The sequence below is a fragment of the Psammomys obesus genome, unplaced genomic scaffold (genome assembly GCF_907164565.1).
Source record: "Psammomys obesus unplaced genomic scaffold, mPsaObe1.curated_primary_1811, whole genome shotgun sequence".
In the NCBI taxonomy this organism is placed as follows: domain Eukaryota; kingdom Metazoa; phylum Chordata; class Mammalia; order Rodentia; family Muridae; genus Psammomys; species Psammomys obesus.
Genome location: NW_026596353.1, coordinates 341,907 through 366,783, shown reverse-complemented (window position 1 = coordinate 366,783; position 24,877 = coordinate 341,907). Strand labels below are relative to the sequence as shown.

Below are 24,877 nucleotides of genomic sequence, written 5' to 3'. Positions count from 1 at the left end.
AGGAAAGCCCACGAAGAGCCCCACTGGAGCACACAGCCCAGTCTGTGACTGGGCCTCTCTGCCCCCACAGCTTATTTTCCAGGTGACCCCACTGAGCAGCCGGCAGTGGGGGGTGGTGCTCCAGATGTCCCTGCCTGTCATTCTGCTCGATGAGGCCCTCAAATATCTGTCCAGGAATCACATGGATGGTAAGTGGGAGGCCCAGCCCCTTCTCAGCTGCTGCCCCCAGTCTGCTCTGCCCCCCACCCCCGCTGCATTGAATGCAAGGTACCTGGTAGGAGAGCTATTTTTAGATCACAGGAGGACATAAAGAGTTCTAGTGGCTATGACCTGAGGTGTTGCCGGTGTTGCCGAGAGAGGTGTCTGCACTGTAGGAGCTTTAACTGGGCCTATTGGAAACATTGCTCAGGGCCACGTTGTCTCACTCTCCTCACTTGCCATACCCTCTCCCCCTACCCCCTGTGCTCCCCAGCCCCCCAGCCTACCTTACATACTCATATGTAAATAAGATGCTGCAGTGGTCCTGGCCTTGGCCTCTGACTTCCCTGGACTGGCCTGTCTTTATCCAGGTATTCTTGGACAGTTATGCAGGCCTGGAGTAGGCAACTACTGACCATGTCCAGGACCCCATACCACACCGGGTTGGCTTCTTGGGTGTCATTTTAATGGGTGGGAACAATGGGAAGAGCTGTCTTCACCCAGGAGCAATGGAGAGTAGCAGGCTTAGGTGCAGACAAGAAAGCTAGACTGCTATGGAGAGACCTGGGTTGGGCCCAGCAACCAGGCTAGGACCTGCTTTGGGCAGCTGGGACTGGGGGGCCACTTCTAGCTGGAATGTGACCTCTGGTCCAGGAAATAGTGGAGGCTATAAATAAATCCCATGCCTGTCATTCCATAAAGGCCCCCGCACCCCCATGCTGACCAAATCTTCTGGATACTGAAAAATTTTTTCTTTTAAACAAAGGTCTCAATGAGCTTTTTCCTCTTCTCTGGAGAAGCCATCTCTCAGAGGTCTATGCAGGGAATGGCTAGACCCACAGAGCCCAGGAATGGGGATGAGGGCAGCTGAACTAGGCCGTTCTGCTCCCTCCATATATGGTTCTTTTGGGCTCACTCTTGGTGGACCCTGGGAGAGGCCTGGAAGCAATGGGTATGACCCTTGAGCTTCAGAATTCTGGCACTGGCCAGACAGCACCGGGGGTCTCTGGGAAACCTCTCCCTCACACTCAGTCCACAGACAAACTCACTTGCCAAGCCTGCCCTCCAGAAGCGTCTTCCTTGAGAGATGGTTCTCATCCCTGGTATCCACAGCAGCCAATGAGTTCAGCACATTTTGTTGAGGAAACTTAAAAACGAAAAATTTCTCCCCGTGGCTAGACTTTCTCATTGCCTTGGGGAAACTCCGTGTTTGGGATACATATCCACACTGGATTCCTGGGTCCAGCAGGTGGGGCATTCCTACATGGGGGAGATCAGAGGGCTCCCCGGTTGGAGCTAAGGGTAATTGCTAGAAGATTCTGGATTAAAGTAGATGGCGTGGATAGAACTGGGCAGGTTAGAGGCTGAAATGACTGTAATGGAGCTGGTACTGAGAGTTTGTGAGGGAAGCCCAGGGGACAGTGAAAGCCCAAAATGCCAAGATAAGGTCCTGGTTATTCTTAGGGGGTGGAGACCACAAAGGGTGTGTAAGCATTTGGGGGTGTGTGTGCTATAATATAACAACTGGAAAGACACTCAAGTGATACCAGAGTAGAAGCTGAAGAGGTTGTGAGGCCTGAGGAAGAAACCAAATCCCAGCTCAGGGTGAATTGGCCCAAGCCACACCTTTACCAACCTGCTTGACCTGAAATGGTGACCACCATGGCCTCAGAGAAGTTTGATTTGAAAGGGAGTGGCCACAGGGACCTGGGCTGGGCACCTGGGGCTTTCCCTGGGGAGTGGTGTGCTTGCTGGAAGTCCAGACAGCTCTGCCTGGGGCCGGCAGGCGGCCGAAATCCCTTGGGCCTCCTAAAGCTGGACAGGGCGGGGGTGAGCAAGGGGACCCTTCACGTTCCCAAGCCAGCCGAGTGGCCTTTTAGGGAAGTTTTACTGAGGCCTGACGCTGTAGCTTCTCTGTGATTTACGAGGATGTGCCCTGTGGGGAATGGTGGATGTAGGGTCAGCCCTGGGACTGGGGGTCCTCGCTCCACCCTTGGCGCTCTTCAGGTGTGACTGAGTGGCTGTCAGGAGGCCTGTAGGCTGGGATGGAGAAGCAGAGAGGGGCTGGGGCTGGGAGAATACAGATCCAGAATTCATCTAAGGACACTGGAACCACAGAAAGGATAATGGGGCCAGATTTGGGCAGGGGTGCCAGCAGCAGAAGGGAGGTGGTTAGGTATGATGGGCTGGAGTGAGGCCTTAGTCCTTGTATGGACTGCAAGGGACTTGCAGGAAATCCCTTTACATCAAGCTAATGTAAAGGTCAGCTTGAGCATGTTCGGTTGAAGTCAGACCATATGTGGGATGGGGAGGAGGCAAGGAGGATTCCCTGCTTGAAGACCTAACAGGGATGTGGGTATTTCCCACTCAAAGACATGTGAGCATTTTCTCTGGGAGTTTTGAGGGGATGCTGAGAGAGTAGCTGGATTCTGGGGCTGTGGCTCGGGAGTGCTGTTGAGGTAGACCAGGTGCAGAAGGTTCTAAGCCCTGGAAAGTGCAGGTGGGTAAGAAGCTGAAAGGAGCTGAAAGGCGCAGTCTAGACTATCTCACCCTGTGTCTTAATATGAGTTCTCATTTTCCCCTCCTCAGAAAAAAAGGACCTGCAGTAACCCTGGGAGCAGAGCAGAGCCTCCAGTGTGCACCTCAGACTGATAGTGTCCAAGCATTCATCCTCATTCCCGCCTGCCACCACACCCAGCCGCCAGGCTCCTGGACCCTGCTGAACAGAGCAGCCCTGAAACAAGACCGCCACCTCCATGGCCAGTCCCAGGTTCCTGTCTCCACTCCCTTCTGCTCTGACCCAGAAGCTGAGCCCAGGATGGGCAGCTAAGAAGCCAGAGCTGCTGCAGGGCCACCCCACTTTCCCCACAGCTCTGCAACCTTTCCCCTGCTCACTCGGTGTGCTTGGCAACTAGTACCTCTGCCCTGACGGAGGACTCCTGGGCCTTCTCACAGACTCTGACCTCTTACTTAGTTTGGGTCTGCAGCCTGGTCAGCTGTGGGAAGGAGGAGGCAGAGGGGCCCAGCTGGGCCCAGCTGTGAGCATGAGGAGGGACAGCCTTCCGCTTGGCTCTGCCTCCACCAAGTCCACTCCTGAGAGCCGGAGCCTGTGTCTGTTTATATATGTGCCGGCCCCAGGGGGTTGAGGGATCACAGACAGATAGGAACATAAGAAGCAGGCGGAGGGCCTGGATGAGGACTCCCTTTCCAGGGAGGCAGCTGGTTTCCGCAGCTCAGGTTGATCCGGGTGCCCTGGTGCCTGAGACTGAGGACATCCCTGGGTCCATGGCAGCTAGTTCTGCCACTAGCCTGGCATTAGGCCATGTCACTTGCTGCAGGGCTGGGAGATTGAGTCTCCTGGATCCCTGCCATTTCTTCTTGCCCCGCTCTTTCCATCATACATCTTTGAGTCAAATATATGTCACTAGGAAGTGACTCCGCAAGGGACTTCCTCCCATACCTCCCCACTGAAAGAAAGTATCTCATGGGAGATTTATCAGATAAACTTGTTTTGGTGTTATTTGGGATTTTTTTTTTTTTCCTCTTAACTCTGCTGTTGCTCCTTTGACAAAAACTAGCTAAGTAAGTAAGGATCACAGAAAATGGAGTAAGTGCCTGTCTGGGTGACCTAGCTCTTCCTTGAGTGTGTACAATGCGGTTGTTTCATATGTAAATCAAGATTCACATCACTGTCCTGACCCCCAGTAAAAGCCTGCCTTGCCGACAGACAAACTCCACGGGTGACGGCCCACTCTCCTGCACATCCTCCCTTCCCTCTGGTGGGTTCTGGAGGGGCCTCAGAGAGAAACAGAGTTGGAGGGATGGTTTGGCAGGAGCAAAGCACGAGGCCCACCTGCTGACGTGCTTTCTGGTAGAGGAATAAAGGCATGTGTCTGGGCTATTGGAGCTGGCAGTATTTTGTCTGAACTGTGGTCTCCTATCTCTGTGGCTACCAGGGGCCCAGCCATCTGGAACCAGCAAAGCCAAAGTCTGGAATCCCACCCCAAAGCCAGAAGCCATCTCTTACTCAAAGATGGAGCTTTGAGAGACACTAAGTTGGAATCACAAGACCAGAACCACCTCCCAATAGCAGAAGTGGGGTGAGCCTGAGCCTTACCAATTTACTGCTCTCCTGGTTGGCAGTTTAAGAACTGTGCTCAACATTGTTTAATCACGTACTTTATGATTAACATGTTACCTCAAAGAAAAAGAAGTTAGAGGTGGAGTGAGAGTGAGCTGGGCCTGGAGCCTGCACCTCAGAAGCCCCTTGTGCCTCAGAGGGCCTGGCAAATGCCCTAGCACTTCTGTAGTCCCTGTGACTCTCTGGGGTTTCTTTCATGCTGTGTTTTTACCCCCGTGGCCCCCGCAATCTATCCCATCTCTAGTCCTAAGCACACCTCAAAGGCTTCTACGCCTCCCCCAACTTCCTCAGCCCCTGCCGCCCAGGGGTGTCGCTACTTACTATGAACCAGCTGACTCAGGTGGTCCTGGAAGGAAGAGGTAAGGAGGGACTAGCCACATCGCTGAAGAGAAGGCTCATTATGAAGGTTTTGCATCTAATCCTCTACCTAGTTGTCCTCCATAGAGGCCTGGATTCCCAGGCCTTGCAACACAGGGAAAGAGGCAGGACTGACTGTATCATTTGCCGAACTCATTGCAGAGTGAAAATCTGGAACCCCCAGATTAGTCATTGAATTGGGCAGTGCTCCAGCCAGTAAGAATAAAACATAAAATAGCCCAAGGTATTACTGGGCTGGGAATAGAAATCAGTGGTAGGGTAGTTTGAAGTCCTGGGGTTGGTGGAAGGAAGAAAACCAGAATTCCAGTAGCAAGTGCAGGGCTTTTCTATGTTTGGGCCCGGTACACTATCTGAGTCACATGTCCATGAACCTAGCTGTGACAGAGGAGATAGCTTACATCCCAAGGAATTGCCAAGGATTTAATTTTCGAGTAGAGCGGTCAGAAGTATTCTTGGCCACACAGATATCTGTAAGGCCAACAAATATGAAACCTTGCACTCCTAGGGTCTCATGAGCCGCAGGACAAGGGCCAACAAATGCGGAACCCCTGGGCCTATCTTTCTGGCTTTCATCATGGTGACAGGGTGTGGAGATGAGATAGCCTAGGTCTAAGGGAACTTGCAGAAAAGTTGTGTGGCTTCCAAGTCCCCGGCAATCTGGGGCATGGTGGCCTGGTCCATTTTGCCTCCACCCCCACCAGGGCCTGCCCAAATCCATCTCTGTCCAGCACGCAGCATGGAGTCTACAGCCCAAGGCAAGGCAGCCAAGGTAAACAGAGAGGTTCCCTCACCTCGCCCAGGAGGGAATTCCCAGGGAAGCCCAGCATGCCTCTCTCTGGCTCCAAGGTAGCAGCTGCCAAGATGCCCCAGGGTCCCCTTGCTTCTCTGGAAACCAAACCTTTGTGCTCTCCAAGCCCCCTCTGCAAGGGGTGGGGGCAAGTTGGGGCTGTGTTACGAAACATGGAAGAGAAAAATGAACAGCAGAACAGAGAAAGGAATACAGGCATCCAGAGACCTGAGCCCAAAGGCTGGGCACTTTGGCCATTCTAGGTCTACAGCTGATGAATCACCCATGATATGTTTTACAGTAGAAAACCTTCAGCAACAAAGAGGCACGGATGACCAACACAAAAGCTTAAAATCATTGTGATATGTCAGTCATGGTGGTGCACGTCTAAAACCTTAGCACTGGAGTGGCCAGCGCAGGAGAATTGTACCAAAGGTCTGGGCAAGCCTGGGCTGCATATGAAATCCTATCTCAAGTAAATAATCATTGTGTTGAATGAAAGAGGCCAGATACTAATAGAGCTCATCCTATGTGCTTCCATCTCCATGGAGTTCTACAAAAGGCAGGACAAATACAAATGACAGCAGATCAGTGCTTGCTAGACCTAGGTGCTGGGGAAAGAGTGAATACAAAGGGGCAGGAGGCGCCAGCTGTATGGTGCACATCTTTAATCTCAGCGCTGAGGAGGCAGAGGCAGGCAGGTCTCTGAGTCTGAGGCCAGCCTGATCTACAGAGTGAGCTCCAGGACAACCAGTGCTACACAGAGACACTGTCTCGAAAAACTGAAGTGGGAGGGGTTAGAAGGGGCCCTCCAAGAATGATGGGTCAGGGAGAGTAGCTACATGTGTTTGCCAGAAGTCATCCAATTGTCAAAAGTGGAAACTTGAAAAAAAGTGAATTCCACCTCAAGTTGGTTTGATTGGGGGAAAAAGTCAGAGGTGCAGCTTACCTGGTGGGGTGCCCCCAGCATGCATAACACCTGGGCCTTGATCTCCATCTCTGCATTAACCGCACTTGGTGCTACAAGTCTCTAATCCCAGCACTTGGAAAGTGGAGGCAGCAGGATTTAAAACTCAAGGTCATTCCCCACTACATGGCAAGTGCAAGGTCAGCCTGGAATACGTGAGAGGAGAGGCAAGCGGCCCTGTGCTGCCTGCGGCTGCAGAGGACCACAGCCTTGAGAACTGATGAAGAGATGAGCCTCTTGAGCAAGTGCTTAGTGGGGGTAGAGGGGCCTATGACAGCCAGAAGCCCCTTTACTACTTGACAGAAGAGGTCTGTGGAGAATGATCCAGAAAGAACGGAGATGGACTAGAGACCATAATGCCTTGGGCACTGAGGGACAGGCGCCAGCCCAGTCATGGTTGACAGCGGGAGGGAAGAGGTCTGGAAAATCCAGACAATGGAAGAAGCCAGGCCTGGGGCCATGGCTGGTACCCAGCCTTCTCCATAGACCTCCCTTGACTGTTAGATCAAGAGCTCTGTTCCAACAACCATAGGGGGCTGTTGGGTGTTGGGGTGACTCCCCGAAGACAGCAGGACAGGCCCATATGGTGTGGTAGTTACACTGCCAGGAATAAGCTTTTGGGACCCTGAGTAGGTAAGGAGACAAATTGGAGTAAATGCTACCCACCCCTTTACGGGCTCAGGCTGCCCTCCAGGCCTGGGCAGTGGCTTCAGGATGGGCGCTGACCCCCTCCATACTCACACAGCAGCTAAATTTAGCCAAGCAGGGGAGGCTGTCCTGGGACCCAGTCCTTGGCAGCAAGGCCATGTCTCCCTACAAGGCCCGGCCCAGAACTGGAGCTGGCCACCCAGCCTTTGGGCTTATAAGGCAGGCCTGGCAGACCTCAAGTGCTGGAGTCTTTGGGTGGGACCTGGGCCAAACCCTTAGACTTTGGGGAGCCTCTCTTCCAGCCACAAGCAAACTCGAGAACTACTTGTTCCATGACCTTTGACCATGTGTTCAACTTCCAGAGCCTTGGTTTCTGCATCTGTCTAATGGGCATTCTAATACCTACTTTAGAGAGCCATAGTAAAGAAAAGGCTGATGAACACTATTGTGTGGAATCTGACATTTGTTCTACCCACCTGTGCTAATAAAGCCTACAGCACAAAGATGTCTGTCCCTAAGAGTGAACTGTGTGTGTGTGTGTGTGTGTGTGTGTGTACGCGCGCATGTGCCTGTGGAGGCCGCTGGTCAACATGAAATGTCTTCTTCAATGGCTTTTCCACCTTATGTTTTGAAACAGGGCTTTTCATTGAACCTAGAGCTCACAGATTGGCCAATGGCAGGGATCTCCCTATCTCCACCAGTCCAGAGTTGGGTTACAGATGCATGCCGCTGAGCCTCATAAACGCTGGGGCTCCAAACTTGGGTCCTCATGCACCCACCAAGCCATCCTATAGTCTTTTGTGATTGGCTTACTTTTGCAGGGTTACTATCAAGAAGAGAAAGTTGTCTTTGGTCCCACCTTGGGTCTTCTAGTACAGTCAAATGGTCCTCTCTGCCATGTTTCCTGAGTGCTAGGGCGGACGCCAGGCTGCAGACGCAGGTCTGATGGTCTATCTAACAAGCTATAAACCTGGCTTCTTGTGGATGGGATGATAAGGGAGAGGAAGAAGGAGAATGGGAGGTGGAAGAGAGAAAGTAAGAGGGAAGAGGATGGAGAGAAAGAGGAGGAAGAAAGAGAAGAGAAGGAAAGGGGAGGAGGAAGGGGGCCATGGGGAAGGAAGATGACGAGGGTGGGAGAAGGTGGCTGTGGAATGAGGCGGCATGATGGACAATGACGCCTTCTCTTCCTGTCTTCTCTCCATCCTTTCTCTTCTCTTATCTGGGATGGCTCACTCTCAGCGCCCCTTGTTCCAACAGCTGGATATGAATCAGTTGGGAGAGGGACAGGCCCTTTTATTTGGAGTCAAGACAAGGTGAAGGAGCAGCTCTGTCTCCTTAGAAAGAAAGTGAAGGATGTGGTTCTCACCACCCCAATATGGCATCAAGCAGTTGAGTTTCTACTATAATGTCAGTGACTGTGAGTGAGTGAGTGTGTGTGAATGTGGATGAGTGTGTGAGTGTATATGTGTGTGTGAGTGTATATGTGTGAGTGTGTGCATGTGTGTGCATGTGTGTGAGTGTGTGAGTGTATATGTGTGTGAGTGTATATGTGTGTGTGTGCATGTGTGTGTGCATGTGTGTGTGTGTGTGTGTGTGAGTGTATATGTGTGAGTGTATATGTGTGAGTGTATATGTGTGTGTATATGTGTGAGTGTATATGTGTGAGTGTATATGTGTGTGAGTGTGTGCATGTGTGTGAGTGTGTGCGAGTGTATGTTTTCCATCCAAGAGGGAGGGACTGGTCCTAAGTGCTGGGAGGGACATGAGAAAGCAGATCTGCTTGCAAAGGGGTTGGGGCCCTGCCCAGGGCCCAGGGCCGTTTGCTCCTTGCTAGTCGCTCATGAGGAAGAAGACTCCTATCAGCACTCAGGCTAGGTCAGCTTGTTCTGGGGTGCAGGACAGTGAAGGCCACCAAGGCCTGTGCTTCAGGATGGTTCTTCCAGTAGACTCAGAGTGAGATTGCTCCCCTCTGAGCCTCGGGGTACAGTGTGAACCAACCTCAGATCTGGTTCTTGGGATCCGTGTGCGCAGTGTCTGGGTTACTGCTGAGGAAGGCATCGAACCTGAACCCCTAACTCAACCGTCGTTTCAAGTTGTCTGTCCCTGGGGTTTCTGGCACCCATCCTCCAAGGACTTCACTCTGTCCCACTTTGCAGGAAGCAGACTTAGAGAGGCCAGACAATGTCCCAAAGCCCTCAGCAAGTGGCAACACTGCATAATCTCAAGCTTTCCCAGCTGGGTCTTGGGACTCCCTAGGGATATGTGACCCTAGTCTTATCTGGATATTTATCTCCCTGCTCCTTCCGGCGTCAGGGATGGGATGGGATGGTGTCAGGAGGTTCCGTCAAGCAGGTATCAAGCAGGAGGGAGAGCAAGGCTGTGGATGGAGAAGCCAGCCTGACGCTTGGATTTGAAGGGACTGGTAGGCATGAGGTGTCCAAGGGCAGCTCTAGGCTACAACACTTGGCATCTGCTTCTGTCCATTTCTCTACAGGTCCCCAGAGTTGCCTCCTCTGAAACTGAGACTGTGAGGGTGGGATAGAGGTAGGGCTCTGAGGGGTTTCATCTCAAGCCCTGGCTAGACACCCCAGTTCTGTCCTGTCAGGTTCCTGGAATGGGGGTAGCCAGTAGCTTTATCTCTGCCCCTGTGACTGGAGGCCATGGTGGTTTCCGGCCAGCAGCTCCTGTTTCCGGAGGCCCAGCAGAGCCCAGGCGGAGCCTAGAGGAGCAGTGGGCTGGGCCTGGGTGGCCCCACTGGCTCCGCCTCTGTCTATCTTTGGGAATTTATTTCACGGGCACCACTGGCTGGGTACACCATTGCCTGCCAGCAGCCAAAAGCTGTTCTGATCACCCAGGTTTCCCTCCCAACCCAGAGCCTCCAACTAACCCGGCCTCCCGGCCTCCAGCCCCACCTGGCCTGCTCCGCTCTTACGGGGCTCGGAAGCCTCCAGTCACTGCACTGCTACAGTTGTAGATGTAGATGCTGGCCCACCCTTGGCCACAGAGGCCTTGCGGGGCTCATTTCTGAGCCCCTCCTGGCCCACCATGGCTTGGCGGCTGCAGGACGAGCTGTCAGCCTTCTTCTTTGAATATGATACTCCCCGGATGGTGCTGGTGCGGAACAAGAAGGTGGGAGTCATTTTCCGTCTGATCCAGTTGGTGGTTCTGGTCTACGTCATTGGGTGAGTCGAAGTCCCCTCCTCACCACCTTTGGGCTCCAATTTTCTACATGGGTCAGTCCTCTGAGTTCTGGGGTACTGAGGAGCCCCTGTCCCTCTATGCTCTGGAAAGCCCTCCTAGTGAGCCTTCGTGCTATTAAGAAGGAAGAGGCCCCGTTAACCCACTGTGAAGATGGAGACACCAAGGCAGCATGGGACACAGTGCTATGGGTGAACAAGAAAGAACACTATTGTGGGTCCTAAGGAAGTGACCTTGTGAGTCAGTGGTGCTCACTCAAGAGTGCCTTCACCTCTGGCTTCCCACATGCAGCTACTGAGACAAAGCAACACCCCATTTTACTAGCCAGAAGACAGGCTCTACTCCAGCCTCTCCAGTCTGAAAGAAGGACAGCCTGGGGTATCTGGACCCTGGCAGCTGAAAGCCCTTGGGTTCTGAACACTCATTATCTAGATGGAGGCATGAAGCAGGAAAGAGTCCCCATCCCCAAGGGTGACATCTCCTTTCTCCGAGGCACAGGTCTCCTTCAGCCAACTGGCTAGCCTGGGAACCATGCAAAGGCCATATCTTAAAGCTCAGTCTGGTTTTCCTGGAAGCTAACAGGCCAGGCAGGATCTTGCATGTGCATGTATGTTGTGTGGGCTAACATGGTGTCATGTGAATTTACCTGTGTCCTTCCTGTGTCCTATATATGTATCTATTGCTGGATGTCCGTCTATTTGTTTGCTGGACACACAGCATATGGCTGTGTGTGTCTGCCTGGGTCTGGGGTAGCTGGGTGCCTGGCGTGTCACAAGTAAGGAGCTGTTTACTCACAGTCATGCTGAAAACAGCTCCTAGGTGCCCTGGAGTCACCGAAAGAGATGGTCCTGAGGGGAGCCAGCACTCTGGCCCAGCTGTGCTGTGTGGTTCTGAAGGTACATTCTCGTTTGGGGGACTTGTCCCCTAAGATTTGGAGCTGATCAGATGCAGCCAAGGCCAGGCCCCTTGTGCTGCCTTTCAAGCCCTGGCTCCCTTACTCAGAAATCAATTTGCGCTTAGGAGGAAAACTAGGGCCCAGAGGGGAGCCCTGGAATTTCCGGATCACAAGGCAAATCAGCCCTATGCCTTCACTCTGCTTCTCACCCCCAAAAGGTTTCTTCATGGGCAGCAATGGCCACATGCTGAGCACGAGGGGACCTTAAGAGCCCACTGAGGAGCTACAACACAACCGAGTTGTAGTTCCTTCAGGAAAGGAGAAGACACTACTCAGACTTAGGCTGTTTCTCACACAGGGAGGCCAAAAAGATGGCGCCTACTGTGTCTTCAGAACGATGGTTGTGAGCAGTTCCCTGTTTTCACGCAGTCTACCCACCCCAGCCCTACTGCAGAATGAGTCTCAACTGCCCCAGCCCTAATATATACCTCCCATGACAGGAACCTCACCTCTTCCCTCACCGCTTTCCTTTCTTCTGGCCCAGAATAGTACATCAGTTTCAAATGCTGGTGTGAGGGTGAGGGCATCAGAGGTGAGGGATGTAACTAGTCTCACCAAAATGCCCAAATAATACAACAGAGCCAAAGGCAAGGTCTTCAGGTCCCCAAACCCAGGCTTTCCTGCTCACTGGGGGCTCTCATTAGCTCAAGCTGTGGCTCCTACTGTCTCTGTTGCCCCCATCTGGTCACTGTCTGATGCTACACTGAGTCTTGTGGCTAAGGCTCCCAGAGCCTTGGCAAAGTTTCCTTCCCCATTGTCACACAGGACGGAGGTGGAAGAGGACTGTGCTCTTCCTTGTGAAGGGAAGGGCTTTGCTCTGAGGATCCTTCTCTTTCCTAGATAATTGTCCAGGTGTCTGGTCCTGTGGGTGCTGCAGAGAAGATGGGTGCAGGGACAAAGAAGTCAGTCTCTGGGCACCAGACACAGTGAAGCCACGTTGGAGATGGGCAACATGGAGATGGAACTTGACAGAAAGACAAGCATCAGAATACAGTTCTAATGGAAGAGGCCTGAGATTTAGGAAGACAGACAGACAGATGGACAGAGAAACATACAGAAAGACAGACAGTCTTGGCTGAGATGCCAAGAGCTGGAACAGCCTCAGAGGAGAGACGCTTAGGCTATGGTCTCTATTGGTCATGCTCTTCCTATCTGTCCAAGGCAAGTGAGGGAAGAAACTCTGAAAGGTGGAGCCTCTGCAGGCCCAGATTAAAGCAAGGCCACAGGTGGAATGCTCTTATTGGTGGGCTGGGCCCTGAGACAGACTTGTCTAGGCCCTCCTGCTGGAAAGCAGACAGGACATAGGGAACAAACCCTGTCGGATGAGTTTAAGTGGGCCAGACGGGCCCAGTATGGAGGTGCACATTTAACTCCAGCACTCCGGAGCAGGGGCAGGTGGATCTCTGTGAGTTTGAGGCCAGTTTGCTCTACATAATGAGTTCTAAGACTCTAAGGCAGCCAAGGGTACATGGTGAAACCCAGTCAGAAAAAAATAAATAAATAAAAATTATATATATATATATATATATATATATATATATATATATATTCCAGTTGTTTGTTTGTTTTTGAGAAAGGGTTTCTCTGTGTACGCTTGACTGTCCTGGACTTGCTTTGTAGACCAGGCTGGCCTCGAACTCACAGAGATCCAGCTGCCTCTGCCTCCCAGAGTGTGGAATTACAGGTGTGTTTTTTTGAGATAGAATCTCACTGTGTAGCCCTGACTCTTGAAGAACTCACTCTGTAGACCAGGCTGGCCTCAGTCTCACAGACACCACCTGCCTCTGCCTCCCAAAGGCTGGGACTAAGGGTGTGTGCCATCATGCCTTGCTCCAGTCACATGTTTTGTTCGGTGCCTGGAACTTGCATGATACTGACTTCAAATACCACGATATCCTCTCTTCTAATTAACTTGTCTTTCACTTATTTGAGGATAGGGATCAGACACAGGGCCTTGAGCTTGCTAAGCACATGCTCTACCACTGAGTTATTCCTTAGTCTTAGTTATTAAAAAAAAAAAATTACACACACACACACACACCCCACAATTTACCTGTAATCACAGCACTCAAAACCCTGAGGCAACCATATCACGATATCAAGGTTAGCCTGGACTACATGGTGAAATCCAAACCATTTTGGAGTATAGGATGATATTGTCTCAAAACAAACAAAACCTTACAAGTCCTTGGTCCTTATTATTTACAAAATTGTATAATTATCACTTCTAGTTACACTTCCATCACTCTTAAAAAGAAACATTGTACCCTTTGTAATTGTAATCAGGCCTCTTTGTCCTCGCAGCTTGCTTTGCCTATTCTGGGCCTTTCCTATAAATAGAAGCACACACCACGTGCCTTTTCCTATCTGGCTTCTTTTACTTGCCATATTGGTTGTAAAGTGTACCAGTAAAGTGTACCCAGTGCTTTTTATAGCTAGATAATATTCCATGTGTTGATTTATCATGTTTTGTTTATTAGAGTATTAGTGGTTAGACATCTTACGTTGTTTCTACTTTTTGGCTTCTATAAGCAACGCTGCCTTGAGTATTTGTGAAATCAGTATTTGGTGGATTTTTTTTCTCTAAGGTATGTAACTAGTACTAGGGTTGTGTCAGGTGAAATGCTGTATTTAAATTTTTGAGGAATTATGGAGCTGTTTTCCAAACCGTCCTGTCACATTGGAGATACCTTCAAGATGTGGGTCCCCAAGCACATTACTTACCTCTTGTAGCTGTGACAAACTGACTGACAAAGGCAGCTGAAGGTGGAAGGGTTTGTTTTGGCTCATGCTTTGAGGATACAGTCTGCCATGATGGTGACAGCAGCTCTGGCAGCAGGAGCGTGGGGTGGCCATCTTCCTGAGACCATCAGGAAGCAGAGAGTGCTGACTTCCATTTGCTTTCTCCTTTGTATTCAGTTCAGCGCCCGGTGCTGTCACACCGCCTGCAGGTGGAGGCGGGAGTTCAAGATCACCCTCAGTGAGTTTGAAGTGAGCCAGGGATGTTTGAAACTTTGTCTCAAATGGATCAAACAATAGAGGCAACTTCCTCTCAAAAAAAAATTAGCTTGTTGCTTTTGATTCAGCCTCATTCAAGTTCTCAGGACAGAGGCAGAACGAGGTCAGGTTCTTTGCTAGTATATAGCATGAATGACCCAGATGGCCCAGTTCTCAAAGGAGCTTTTGTTCCCTTGTGAGACCTCATGATCTGAGCCTCCACTGGCTGCATTTCTCTTAGCATTCTTATTGTCTAACTTCCCACCAGAATGGCCTATTAAGCTCTGCTTGCAGCATGCAAGGACTTCTGTAGTCCACAGTTCCAAACACTTCCAGAGACCAGTTTCAAAGGTATGAGTGTGTATGATCAGGCCCATCAAAGCAATAGCTCCCACCCCTCAGCACCCGGATCTGTACTAGGAGGGTCCTTCGCAGGAACTGCGCTGACAGAATGTATGTGTGGCACAGAAGAGGAGTCACTAGATTGACCATACAAAAGACATAGGCCAGGACTCTTAACAATGGCTGCCTGAGAGGCTGTGAGCCTGGGAGCTGACAGTCCATGAAGCTGGAGAGCTCAGAGGTCCCCGTACAGCACTGGAGGCCTGGAAGATTCCTGGAGAGTCATTAGTCCTTGCTGCACATTGGAAGACCAAAGAAGCTGGGCTCTGCAGTCAGTGGAGGATGCCACTGCAGCAGACACACACTCCAGGAGGAGCTGAGGGCAGGACAGCCACACTGTTTTGTCTCTGACTCCGAAGGCGCTGCTCACTCTCAGTTACCTTTCCCTCTCGGCTAATCCTCTGTGGGCATGTCCTGAGATGAGCCTCCTTGTGACTCTGGATACAATCAAGCTGACAATATTAACCAGCACACAAGCAACCAGAGATGCAGACATCTGTACAGGCTCCATGAGGGCAGGCTCTTGGATTTTGCTCACTTCTGTGGTTTTAGTGTCAAGAACTATCCTCTCCCAGAACATGGGCTTGATACATACATGTTTGTCGAACAACTAACTCGTTGTAGGAGCGAGCCACAGATGTGCAGGCAGACCCCGAGACAAGGCTACATGTGAGAGCTCTCAGAGCCCTGCCCTGGGCTGACAACGGAGACCAAGGGAGTGGAAAGGGTTTGATGAGAGATTTTCATGTGTCTACTCACAGCAGGCACTTTGCTAATTTACTAAGAGAGAGCTCATGGAGCTATCTCCAGGTGATTACCAAGATGCTGTCGTCTGTGTGCCCAGCCTGAGTGCACAGCCTCGTTAAGGATTTGCTGGGTGAGCAGTACCTTCGGGGCAGGAGCAGCCTCTGTTTTCCTGACAGTCAGGACTCACAGACTTTAGCCTCTAGCCTGAAGTCATACATCTGGCAAAAGGCAGGTCTAGTACTTAAACATGGGCCACTTCATGTGTGTCCTCCTCCCAGGGATTATTAGAGAAGGGAGCCCCAGCAGAGGTAGAGAGACCAGCAAGGGGCATTCCTGGAAGGGGGAGAGGGGCTTCTGAAGACATCAGTGTCTTTGACCTCGGACCTCTTTGATGGCATTCCCAGGGTGGTAACCATAAGGCCAGGCTAAGGCATGGCTTTGGGGAAGATGGCTGAGCAGTCAAGAGCGTGTACCACTCTTGCAGAGAATCTGAGTTCCTTTCCCAGCTCCTACACAAGCCAGGCAACTCACACTCACCTCTAATTCTGGCTCCACAGGATTCAATGCCTTCTCTTGGTCTTCATGGTTATCATAGTTACTGTTCAAACACACACACACACACACACACACACACACACACACACACACACACACACACATACACATACACACAGAGAGAGAGAGAGAGAGACAGAGAGACAGAGAGAGACAGAGACAGAGACAGAGACGTAGAAATGAAAAAATTTAAAAAGGCCTAGCTTTGGAATAGCAGAACCAGGACCTTTGTTAGGTCTCACCTGTTGCTATTTTCAGCCTGCAGGGGGCAGCAGTGACCACATGTAGGCTTGGAAGAGGGCTAAATTCCAATGTAAGGTTCCAGTGCAGGCTTCAGAAGGGAGGGGATTAAAATAGCGACAAGACAGTGGTCCAGCTGCTTCCCTGAAGCCCAGGACAGGGGAATGACAATGACTTGTAACTGAGGCTTGGAGAATCCCCAGAGCAGATGACTCTGAGCTCTTTGTCTAGGTAAGGTAAAGGATGGAGGGAGCACAGCGCACACCTAGTCTTCTTCCTGCAGAGGGTCATGTACAATGAGCAACACACCCTGAATCTACACGGTCTCTTCTAAAGGAAGTGGCTGTCCATGGAGAGAAGTGAGATACAACACTCCCAGTGTAAGCAACAGAAATGAAACCTAAGTTAGTTCACACAACAGAAGAGACTTCATTGGCTCATATCCGGAAAGTTGTATTTTTCCAGCAACATGGTCAGGAGTCTGGTCATCTCCATTTCCTGGTTCCATCCTTGGGCTGGTGCTTGGGGATGGCAAAAATGGCTAACGGCAGTGCTGGTGTCACAGCTATCCTGGTTAGCCACCCAGAACAGAGAAACTTTCTTTCCTAGTATATCCCAGGGGGAGAAGAGGGGTGGGGAGGGGATCTGGTTTTGCTGCTGACACTCCTATAATGACAGACTCAAAACTTTTGCCAGAAGGGTGGGACATTGATTGGCAAGGCTTGGCCATGCTGCCATCCCTGGGAGTGAGGTCAGTCCATCTGAACCTCCTGGGTGAACCGTGAGCCAGTCACACAACAGCTTGGGGGAGGAGGCTGGATGCCGTAGGCACGATGGGGGGGGGGGGCAGGCAGCTTCATAAGAACCCAGACCTTTGCTGGGTTTCACCTGCTTCTATTTGAGTCCTTCAGGGGCAGCCCCATGTGCTGGCTTCCTTTCTCTTTTCCACTGTTACCTTCCCGCTTTCTAGGGAGTAATGACAAATAATTTACAGTTTGCTAGGTGCCAGCCAGCATCCTAAGCAACTTCTCTGCATTAACTCGCTTAACATAAACAAGTACTAATGTTCTTCCTGTTTTATAGAGGAAGAATCCAGTCCAAACCTCATGGCACTGGGGAGTAGGGCGGGGAGGCAAAGCCAGTCTCCTGGGCAGTCTTCATACTTTGCTGTCGTGTGGAAAGAAACAGGATGTTGGGAGGGAGGAGTGGGGTCAAGAGCTTGCTAGCTGGCCCTGGCAAGCAGCTCTTGGAGAAGGACTAGGAGGGATGACAGTCAGTAGGGGCATGGATTGGTTTCCTTCTTGGCACGGCTGGAGTGGTGGGAAATTAGGCACATGCCAGCAGGGGCAGCAGGCAAGGCAGCCTGGGAAACTGCTTGAAAACCAAAGAGGCTCAGAAAGTATCTGAGATGGACAAGCGGAGGTCCAGAGGATGCCAGAAAAGACAGAGCCCTCACAGTTTGCATCATTGGATGTCCTGCCCAATGTTGCACAAGAACCCTAACTCACCCATCTCCCCTGGCCCTTGGCAGGTGGGTGTTTGTCTATGAGAAGGGATACCAGACCTCAAGCGGCCTCATCAGCAGCGTGTCAGTGAAGCTCAAGGGCCTGGCTGTGACCCAGCTTCAGGGCATGGGCCCCCAGGTCTGGGACGTGGCTGACTATGTCTTCCCAGCCCAGGTGAGCTGGCTCAGGGCTTTGCCATGCTTCCTCCCATAAGCCCTGGCTCAAAGCCCCCTGGGGAAGCAGCCCAGCTCCCTGCTCTCTGGGCCCCAGTTTCCCTTACTTTGAGACTAGTCTTCATGGGATGTAGTGTCTTCTGGGTGTCAGGTGGGTTCCAGATCCCTGCTGGGGCAGTTTAGGTTCTTGTAGCTGCTCTACCAACTCTTGTCATCTCCCTGCCCTTCTTTTCCAGGGGGACAGTTCCTTTGTAGTTATGACCAACTTCATCATGACCCCTCAGCAGGCTCAAGGCCATTGTGCAGAGGTGAGGACTCCGCCCTTCTTCTGGACCACAGGGGAGATAACGTAATAGAATCCCCTTGCGCCTTGGTGGGGATGTGAAATGTTTTTATGAAGTTTTTATGCAACGTTGGACAGAGTCATACAAAATAACCTCAGCCATTGTAATGTTATTGTTGGGTACTGGACCTCTTCATTCCAACCTCCAGTCCCCTGCCAGGGGACACTGGCACTCAGCAGCTGAGCAGAAACCTAGGATAACTGTGAGAAGAGGGTGTGAACAGGACTCTCCCACAGAATATGAGGTTTTGCTCCATGTCTACACTGAGGCCCTGGGGGCAGGAAAGGATCCTCTTAGAGCTACATCACAGGGCCTGGACCAGCAGCTCTCCTCTCCCCCAGAACCCAGAAGGTGGCATATGCCAGGATGACAATGGCTGCACTCCAGGAAAAGCAGAAAGGAAAGCCCAAGGTAAGACCAGCCTCTTCCTGTCAACTCCACAGCCACCTTGCTTGTGTCTGCCTCTCTCTGTACCCCACATCCCACCAAGCTGAGACAGTTCATTCTGGCTTTCTGTTACCATGCTATGAAAGCCCAGAATGAGGTGGGAACGCAGAGGTCCCTCTCTTGCCACAGGTATCCGAACGGGCAACTGTGTGCCCTTCAATGGTACTGTGAAGACGTGTGAGATCTTTGGCTGGTGCCCCGTGGAGGTGGATGACAAGATCCCAAGGTAACTGATGTCCTTCCCTTCCAGGGGACTAGAGACAGGGTTCTGACCTCACAGACACCCGGATCTGCCAAGATTGGGTCCTATCCCACCCCTCACCCTATCCACATGGCCTAGGCCATAGAGTCTCCCTGGCCTAGTTGCCTAGAAGCCCTGCCCCATGTGCAGCGTGGCCGCTCCAGCTCCACCACAGTCGGTGCCCTCTGTAGAAGCCCTGCGCCCCACACCCTAACAAGCGGGGCATGGACGCACTCTCGGGGAGAGTCGCTGAGTGACTGCTGTTTCTCCCAGCCCTGCTCTGCTCCAAGAGGCTGAGAACTTCACCCTCTTCATCAAAAACAGCATCAGCTTTCCACGCTTCAAGGTCAACAGGTTCGTGGGAAAGGAGGGCAGAGGTGCAGGTGCCTTGAAGCAGCTGCAACTGTTCTCAACACATTGTCTCCCTCCAACTCTGCTGCTTGCTTTCTGGAGGGAGCGGCCTCAGCCAACCTCCTGGAGGGCGGACTTCTCTGGAGGAGTGATATTCTAGAGTTCCTGAGGGTTCCAAGTGCTGGGAGTGGAGTGAGCGCCCTCCCAGCTGGCACATGGCTGCTACCCATGCCTTCCACACAGGCGCAACCTGGTGGAGGAGGTGAATGGCACCTATATGAAGAAGTGCCTCTATGACAAGACTCTACATCCACTATGCCCAGTCTTCAGCCTTGGCTATGTGGTGCGAGAGTCAGGCCAGGACTTCCGCAGCCTGGCTGAGAAGGTATGGATGGGATGGGGTTGCGCCAGCAAGGAGGGTACAGTTGCCCCATTCTGCCTCTCAAACCTCCCTGGCACAGGCCAAGTGTGTGTGCCCTAGTACCAGAGCCCCTGAGAGTCCTCTGCAGAGATGTGGGCAAACAGCGTCACTTGGATGTTCAAGGGTTCCTCCCTCCTCCCCTCCTCCCTCCCTCTCTCCCTCCTTCTCCTTACCCCCTCCCTCCATCACTCTCTTGCACTGATTTTTGTTGTTAGGAGTCAGGTCTCCCTGTGTAGCCTACCCTGGCCTCAAACTCCTAAGCTTCCTGTATCCGTCTACATAATGAAGAGTATAGGTGTGTGTCACTACACTCTGTTTATTTTTTAATATTTTTTCTCTGCTGAGGACGGGCCTAACACTGAGCTGTACTATGGCCTAAAACCAGTGTGCTACTTTGTTTTTCCCATGGTGAGGATGGGACTCAGGGTTTCACATGGCCCCTGGGGTCCAAGACCACAGTCCCTTTGTAAGGCAGTAAGGAGATGCAGCCTTGGTTCAGATCCCAGCCCCGATGGGTCTCAAGTTCAGCGTCTCTGAGAATCACCACTGAAGTCAGTACTCACCGTTCCTTCCCATGGGGTGCTGTGAGGACCATGCGAGCACGCCCCTGCTGGTTAGCACTTCAGCTCTGCCTGGCGAGGGTGACCCTACACCCTCTTCTTCCTGGCCTTCCTGTGCTTGCTCCTGCAGCTGCCTATGTGGGGCTGGCAGCCAGCAAGGCCCACTCATGACACCCAGTGTATGACAGAGGTCTGCAGGTATTCGCTGTCAAGAGCCGCATGGAGGTGGACGCAGCCAGTGGAGAACTGCAGGTGTTCAAGCCTTGGTTTGCTTGACCCTGTAGGGCCGTCCATGATTTACAACCCACCTGTTCTGGAACCCATGCCTGCCCTCATCCACTGAAAGTGCCTGGATCTCTGTTCCCGGCTCCCTGCTGAGCTGCTCAGCCTCCCCCCACTTCTCTGATCACCTCTCCATTCTCAGCCTAAGCCACCCACCTACCCTGTGCCATGCCTCACTTCACTTTCTGAGCTGTTTTCTTCCCAGACTTATCTTAACAGGTCACTCTAGTGCAAAGGCTGCTTGCTGTCTCCCTGTGACTTGAACCAGGAACTGAGAAACAGAGATGAGAGCCAGATGGCTCTGTCAGTCTTAGAGGAAAGACGTCAATAACAATACACAGAATACACATATGAGAAGCCAGGTGTGTTCGCAGCACACAGGAGGCAGAAGCAGGAGGATCAGGAGTTCCAGGCCACCCTTGGCTACACAGTAATATCTAGTCTCAAAAAACTAAGAAACTGGAGTGGTGGCTCAGCAGTGAAAAGCACTTGCTGTCCTTCCAGAGGGCCCAGCTTTAGATCCCACCACCCGTATCCAGCGGTTCACAGCCACCTGTAACTCCAGGTCCAGAGGACCCAATGACTTCTTCTGAGCTTTTCAAGCACGCCTACACACGGCAGACACTCACACAGATACACGCACATGTAAACTTAAACAACACACACACACAAAACACAGTTAACAACCAAGCAAGTAAAACCAAAAAGTGACAAATGGTCTAAAAGCAACCCTGGGCTTTGTTTAGAAGAGAATAACAAAGGACATATTTTAGACTGGGTCGGTGGTCAGGGGAGCCTTCAAGACAAATGGCGAGTTAATGAGGAAGAGCCAGGTTTGTGAAAGGAGAGCGGGTGCCAAAGGCCTGTGGTAGGAAGAGTTTGGTATATTCTAGAAATGATCACTCAGGATTGGGAGGTGAGAGCAGAGCGGGTGACGGACCTTCAACAGGCTCCCAGCGCCCCTTCTCAAATAAAGACCATCTCCTCTTCGCGGTGGTCACGTGGGAACGAGGTAGCCAAGTTGGTGGAGGTGCTTGGTTGAACGGCTCATAATTTGAACTTAGTTCCTGGTCCCACATGGTAGAAGGAGGGAGCCCGCTCTTGCAAATTGTCCTCTGACCTCCCCAGTTCTACTGACACAGTATGTATCTACACAGAAAATAATGTAAAACAATTTTCAAAGTAGAGCAGCCACATCTATAAGATGGTTTTTGCTGTTGGCTGATTGTTGTTTGTTTTGTTTTTTCTCATGAAAACTCGAGAAGGCGTTTTGCCAGTCTAGACAGGAGTTTTAGCATCCTGAAGCCCAGATCTTATGTGCCTGTGTCTCTGGCAGGGCGGGGTGGTTGGTATCACCATCGACTGGGAGTGTGACCTGGATTGGCACGTGCGGCACTGCAAACCCATCTACCAGTTCCATGGACTGTATGGGGAGAAAAATCTGTCTCCAGGCTTCAACTTCAGGTACCTGACAGGCCCCTGCCTAGTTCCAAAATGCCATGGTTGACAAATGGTCCCAGAGGGGACCAGAGGACCTTGGATGGCCTCTATCTTGTGTGAGTTGTCAAACAGGAAGCCAGCAAGAAACAAGACTTTAAATGCCTGAGTCCCCAGCCCTGGGTCTCCTCCCCTTGGAGGTCTGCCTGGCTGGAGTCAAAACAGGGTTAAGTTCAACTCTCTTGGAAGGAGGCCAGCGTTCTCCCTGAGTAATGACGGAGGGTCTCTTCCTCATGCTCTGACAAACAACACGTTTTTGTCCCCATCTCCTGCTGTCTGCCCACCCCCCAGGTTTGCCAGGCACTTTGTGCAGAATGGAACCAACCGCCGGCACCTCTTCAAGGTGTTTGGGATTCGCTTTGACATCCTTGTGGACGGCAAGGCAAGTGTCCCATGTGAAGAACGCTGCCAAGGCGCTTTCCTGCTTTGCATGTCTATAGTTATGGGCGATATGAAGTGGGAAGGGATGGGTGTGTTCAGATATCTGCTTCTAATAACCATGGACCTGGGTAATGGCCCCGGCTAGGCTTTAAGCCACTACCATGGCTCTTCTACCATGTCCTTGGGTCTCGGGATATGGGACTAGTGACAAGGCCCCGGTTTACTGACCAGGAGCTGGCTCTCAGGAGAGCCAGAGCCCCTGGGCCACGGGCCAGAGCCCATGGCAATAGTTTGGAGTTGAGGGAGGAGAGCTTGACCTTTTCTAACTGGCCCCCTTCTGTTGACCTTGGGCCCTGCCACCAGGCCAGGAAGTTTGACATCATCCCTACTATGACTACCATTGGCTCTGGGATTGGCATCTTCGGAGTGGTAAGTGCTGTGGACACAGGTTTGCTGTCCCGGGTTTGGCTGCTTCTCTTCTGTGTTCAGTAGCAGAACCCCTCAACATGGCCACTGCTGTCTATCAGGGCTCACCAGCCCAGACCCACAGGGTATCTAGGAAAATGGAGGCTTACAGCTAAGGCAGGAGAGAGGTAGGACGGGGCTGGCTTGGTCCCAGGCAGGGCTTGCAGCACCTTATTTTGTCTTTAGGAAACTGGGGTCTGGAATGGCAGGATTCAGCGAAGACCACAGGCAGCAGGGACCACGGCGGGACATGGAAGGCCTGTATCTGGCCCACATTCCCACCCTCCATCCTCACCTCTTTCTGTCCTCAGGCCACGGTTCTCTGTGACCTCTTATTGCTCCACATACTGCCTAAGAGGCACTACTACAAACAGAAGAAGTTCAAATATGCAGAGGACATGGGGCCTGGGGAGGTAAGTGAACCTCTGAACTTGAACAGGACCCTTCAAAGACCTCAAGCTTGCATGTCTGTGTTGGCAGGCGCTGTCCTGCAGGGCTTGGCACTGCAGGGCAGGTTTTCTGGGGTCTGACTTGCATTCCCATGTTGTACACACAGGGAGAACATGACCCAGCAGCCACCAGCTCTACTCTGGTCCTGCAGGAGAACATGAGGACCTCCTGACCTCAAGCTCTGGACTTGACTCAGTGTGTGGCTTCTGGCGAGGGCTGGTGGCTTTGAGCCAGGGCCCAGGCCGCTCCCAGGGCTCCCCTGCCAGGCAGACATCAAGATGCCCCTCATTCAGAGTGGAGACAGGCAAGGCATTGCAGTTCAGAGGTCGGGGTCCAGCTCCACACCCCCCTCCCGAGGGACGGCCCCTCCAGTTTCAACCACTCTGAGTCCACGTGGCCACGCTCCTTGCACACCTATGCCCTAGCTTTGTGCTTATGGCTCAGGCTCTCACTGTCCACCCCACAGCCTCACTTGCCAGATGTGTGCTCTTCCACACGGTAGCCACTAGCCAGATGTGACAATTTGAACTTCAACTAATTAAAATATAATGAAAAGAGGGCTTGGTTGAGCTGGTTAAGGGGGCACTTTGGGCCTGAAGCTGCCGTCCTGGACAGCACAGGGTGCTTTCCCTGTAGAAAGTTCTGAAGGAGTTCCCTGGGGAGCTCAGCAACAGTGTGGGTGCCTGGCACACACCCACCTCCTAAACCAGAAATACAGGCCACCTTGTGCCTGAGGCTTAAGAATTGCTATCCTAGAGTGCCCTGACTCTTAAGCTTCAGATCAGCCTTGGGCCAGCACCAACTGGCAGGTGTAGGTACTGAACCGGGTCTCCAAACACCCACAGCAAGTGTGTAGTGTGCTCATGGGCCACACAGGGATCCATGAGCCCCCATGTGCACAGCCCGTACACAGGCAGCCTTCCACCCCCACTGTGGGTTGGAACAGCTTGGGTACTGCCAGCTCAGCCATCATACCTACGCCCCCAGACAGGGACATGGTCTCCACAGCGTCACCCCACGGGGCGATGCTCCTTCCTGAGGGAGTCAGGCCAGACCAGCCCTTCTAGCCATGGAACCTTATTCAGCTACCTCAGGTGGGGGTAACCTGTGAATCCTGGCGCTTTGCCTGTGGCCAGTCCCAGCTTCCACAGCCGCCCAGCTTGGCTGGAACACAGGGCTGAGAAGGCAAGGGATGGGATACAATAAAAGAAATGAGGCCAAATGTCTGTCTTCTTTGCTTTCTTTTCAAGTCTGTCTGAAGTTCAGTGTGCTCAGCTGCCAGGTGCACAGCTGAGCTGCGCAGCCGAGGTCCTGTGGGGAGGCTGGTGAGGAGCGCCTGGGCCCAGGTGGGTCAGTGAGCTCCCAGCAGTCCCTGAGCCTTGTCTCTCAATAGGATAGGAACCAGCACTCTTCCCAATGCTGAGCAAGCTCTTCTCCTGGCTGTGGGGGCAGCTGAGCACACCGGAACAACCTTGGAAAACAGGTTTAAGGGCTTGTTGTCCCGGGGATTTAGGGGCCCTGACACAGAAGAAGTGAGGCTTGTGGCT

At 52.1% G+C, this 24,877-nt stretch overlaps 2 protein-coding genes across 3 annotated transcripts in view; both read left to right on the top strand.

The window, feature by feature from the left end:
* Positions 1–4,104, top strand: part of Atp2a3 (ATPase sarcoplasmic/endoplasmic reticulum Ca2+ transporting 3) — a 31,319-nt gene extending 27,215 nt beyond the window's left edge. For both annotated transcript variants that reach the window (XM_055597320.1, XM_055597321.1), the window contains 2 exons: positions 71–188; positions 2,788–4,104. In XM_055597320.1, coding sequence (XP_055453295.1) covers positions 71–188; positions 2,788–2,807 — 138 coding nt within the window. In that variant the 3' untranslated portion in view covers positions 2,808–4,104. The remainder of the gene's footprint in view (positions 1–70; positions 189–2,787) is intronic.
* Positions 4,105–9,948: 5,844 nt separating this feature from the next.
* Positions 9,949–24,556, top strand: P2rx1 (purinergic receptor P2X 1). Its single transcript, XM_055597289.1, has 12 exons — positions 9,949–10,301; positions 17,745–17,892; positions 18,128–18,199; positions 18,577–18,646; positions 18,812–18,908; positions 19,197–19,277; positions 19,518–19,659; positions 21,874–22,001; positions 22,326–22,416; positions 22,779–22,844; positions 23,192–23,293; positions 23,437–24,556. The coding sequence occupies exons 1-12, from the start codon at positions 10,165–10,167 to the stop codon at positions 23,500–23,502; spliced, it is 1,200 nt and encodes a 399-aa protein (XP_055453264.1). The 5' UTR covers positions 9,949–10,164; the 3' UTR covers positions 23,503–24,556.
* Positions 24,557–24,877: the final 321 nt, after the last annotated feature.

Coding starts and splice junctions, on each gene's coding strand:
- P2rx1 (XM_055597289.1), top strand. CDS start 10,165: ATGGCTTGGCGGCTGCAGGACGAGCTGTCAGCCTTCTTCTTTGAATAT. Junction 18,200..18,576: donor CTCAAGGCCATTGTGCAGAG/GTGAGGACTCCG, acceptor CCTCTCCCCCAG/AACCCAGAAGGTGGCATATG. Junction 19,660..21,873: donor TCCGCAGCCTGGCTGAGAAG/GTATGGATGGGA, acceptor TGTCTCTGGCAG/GGCGGGGTGGTTGGTATCAC.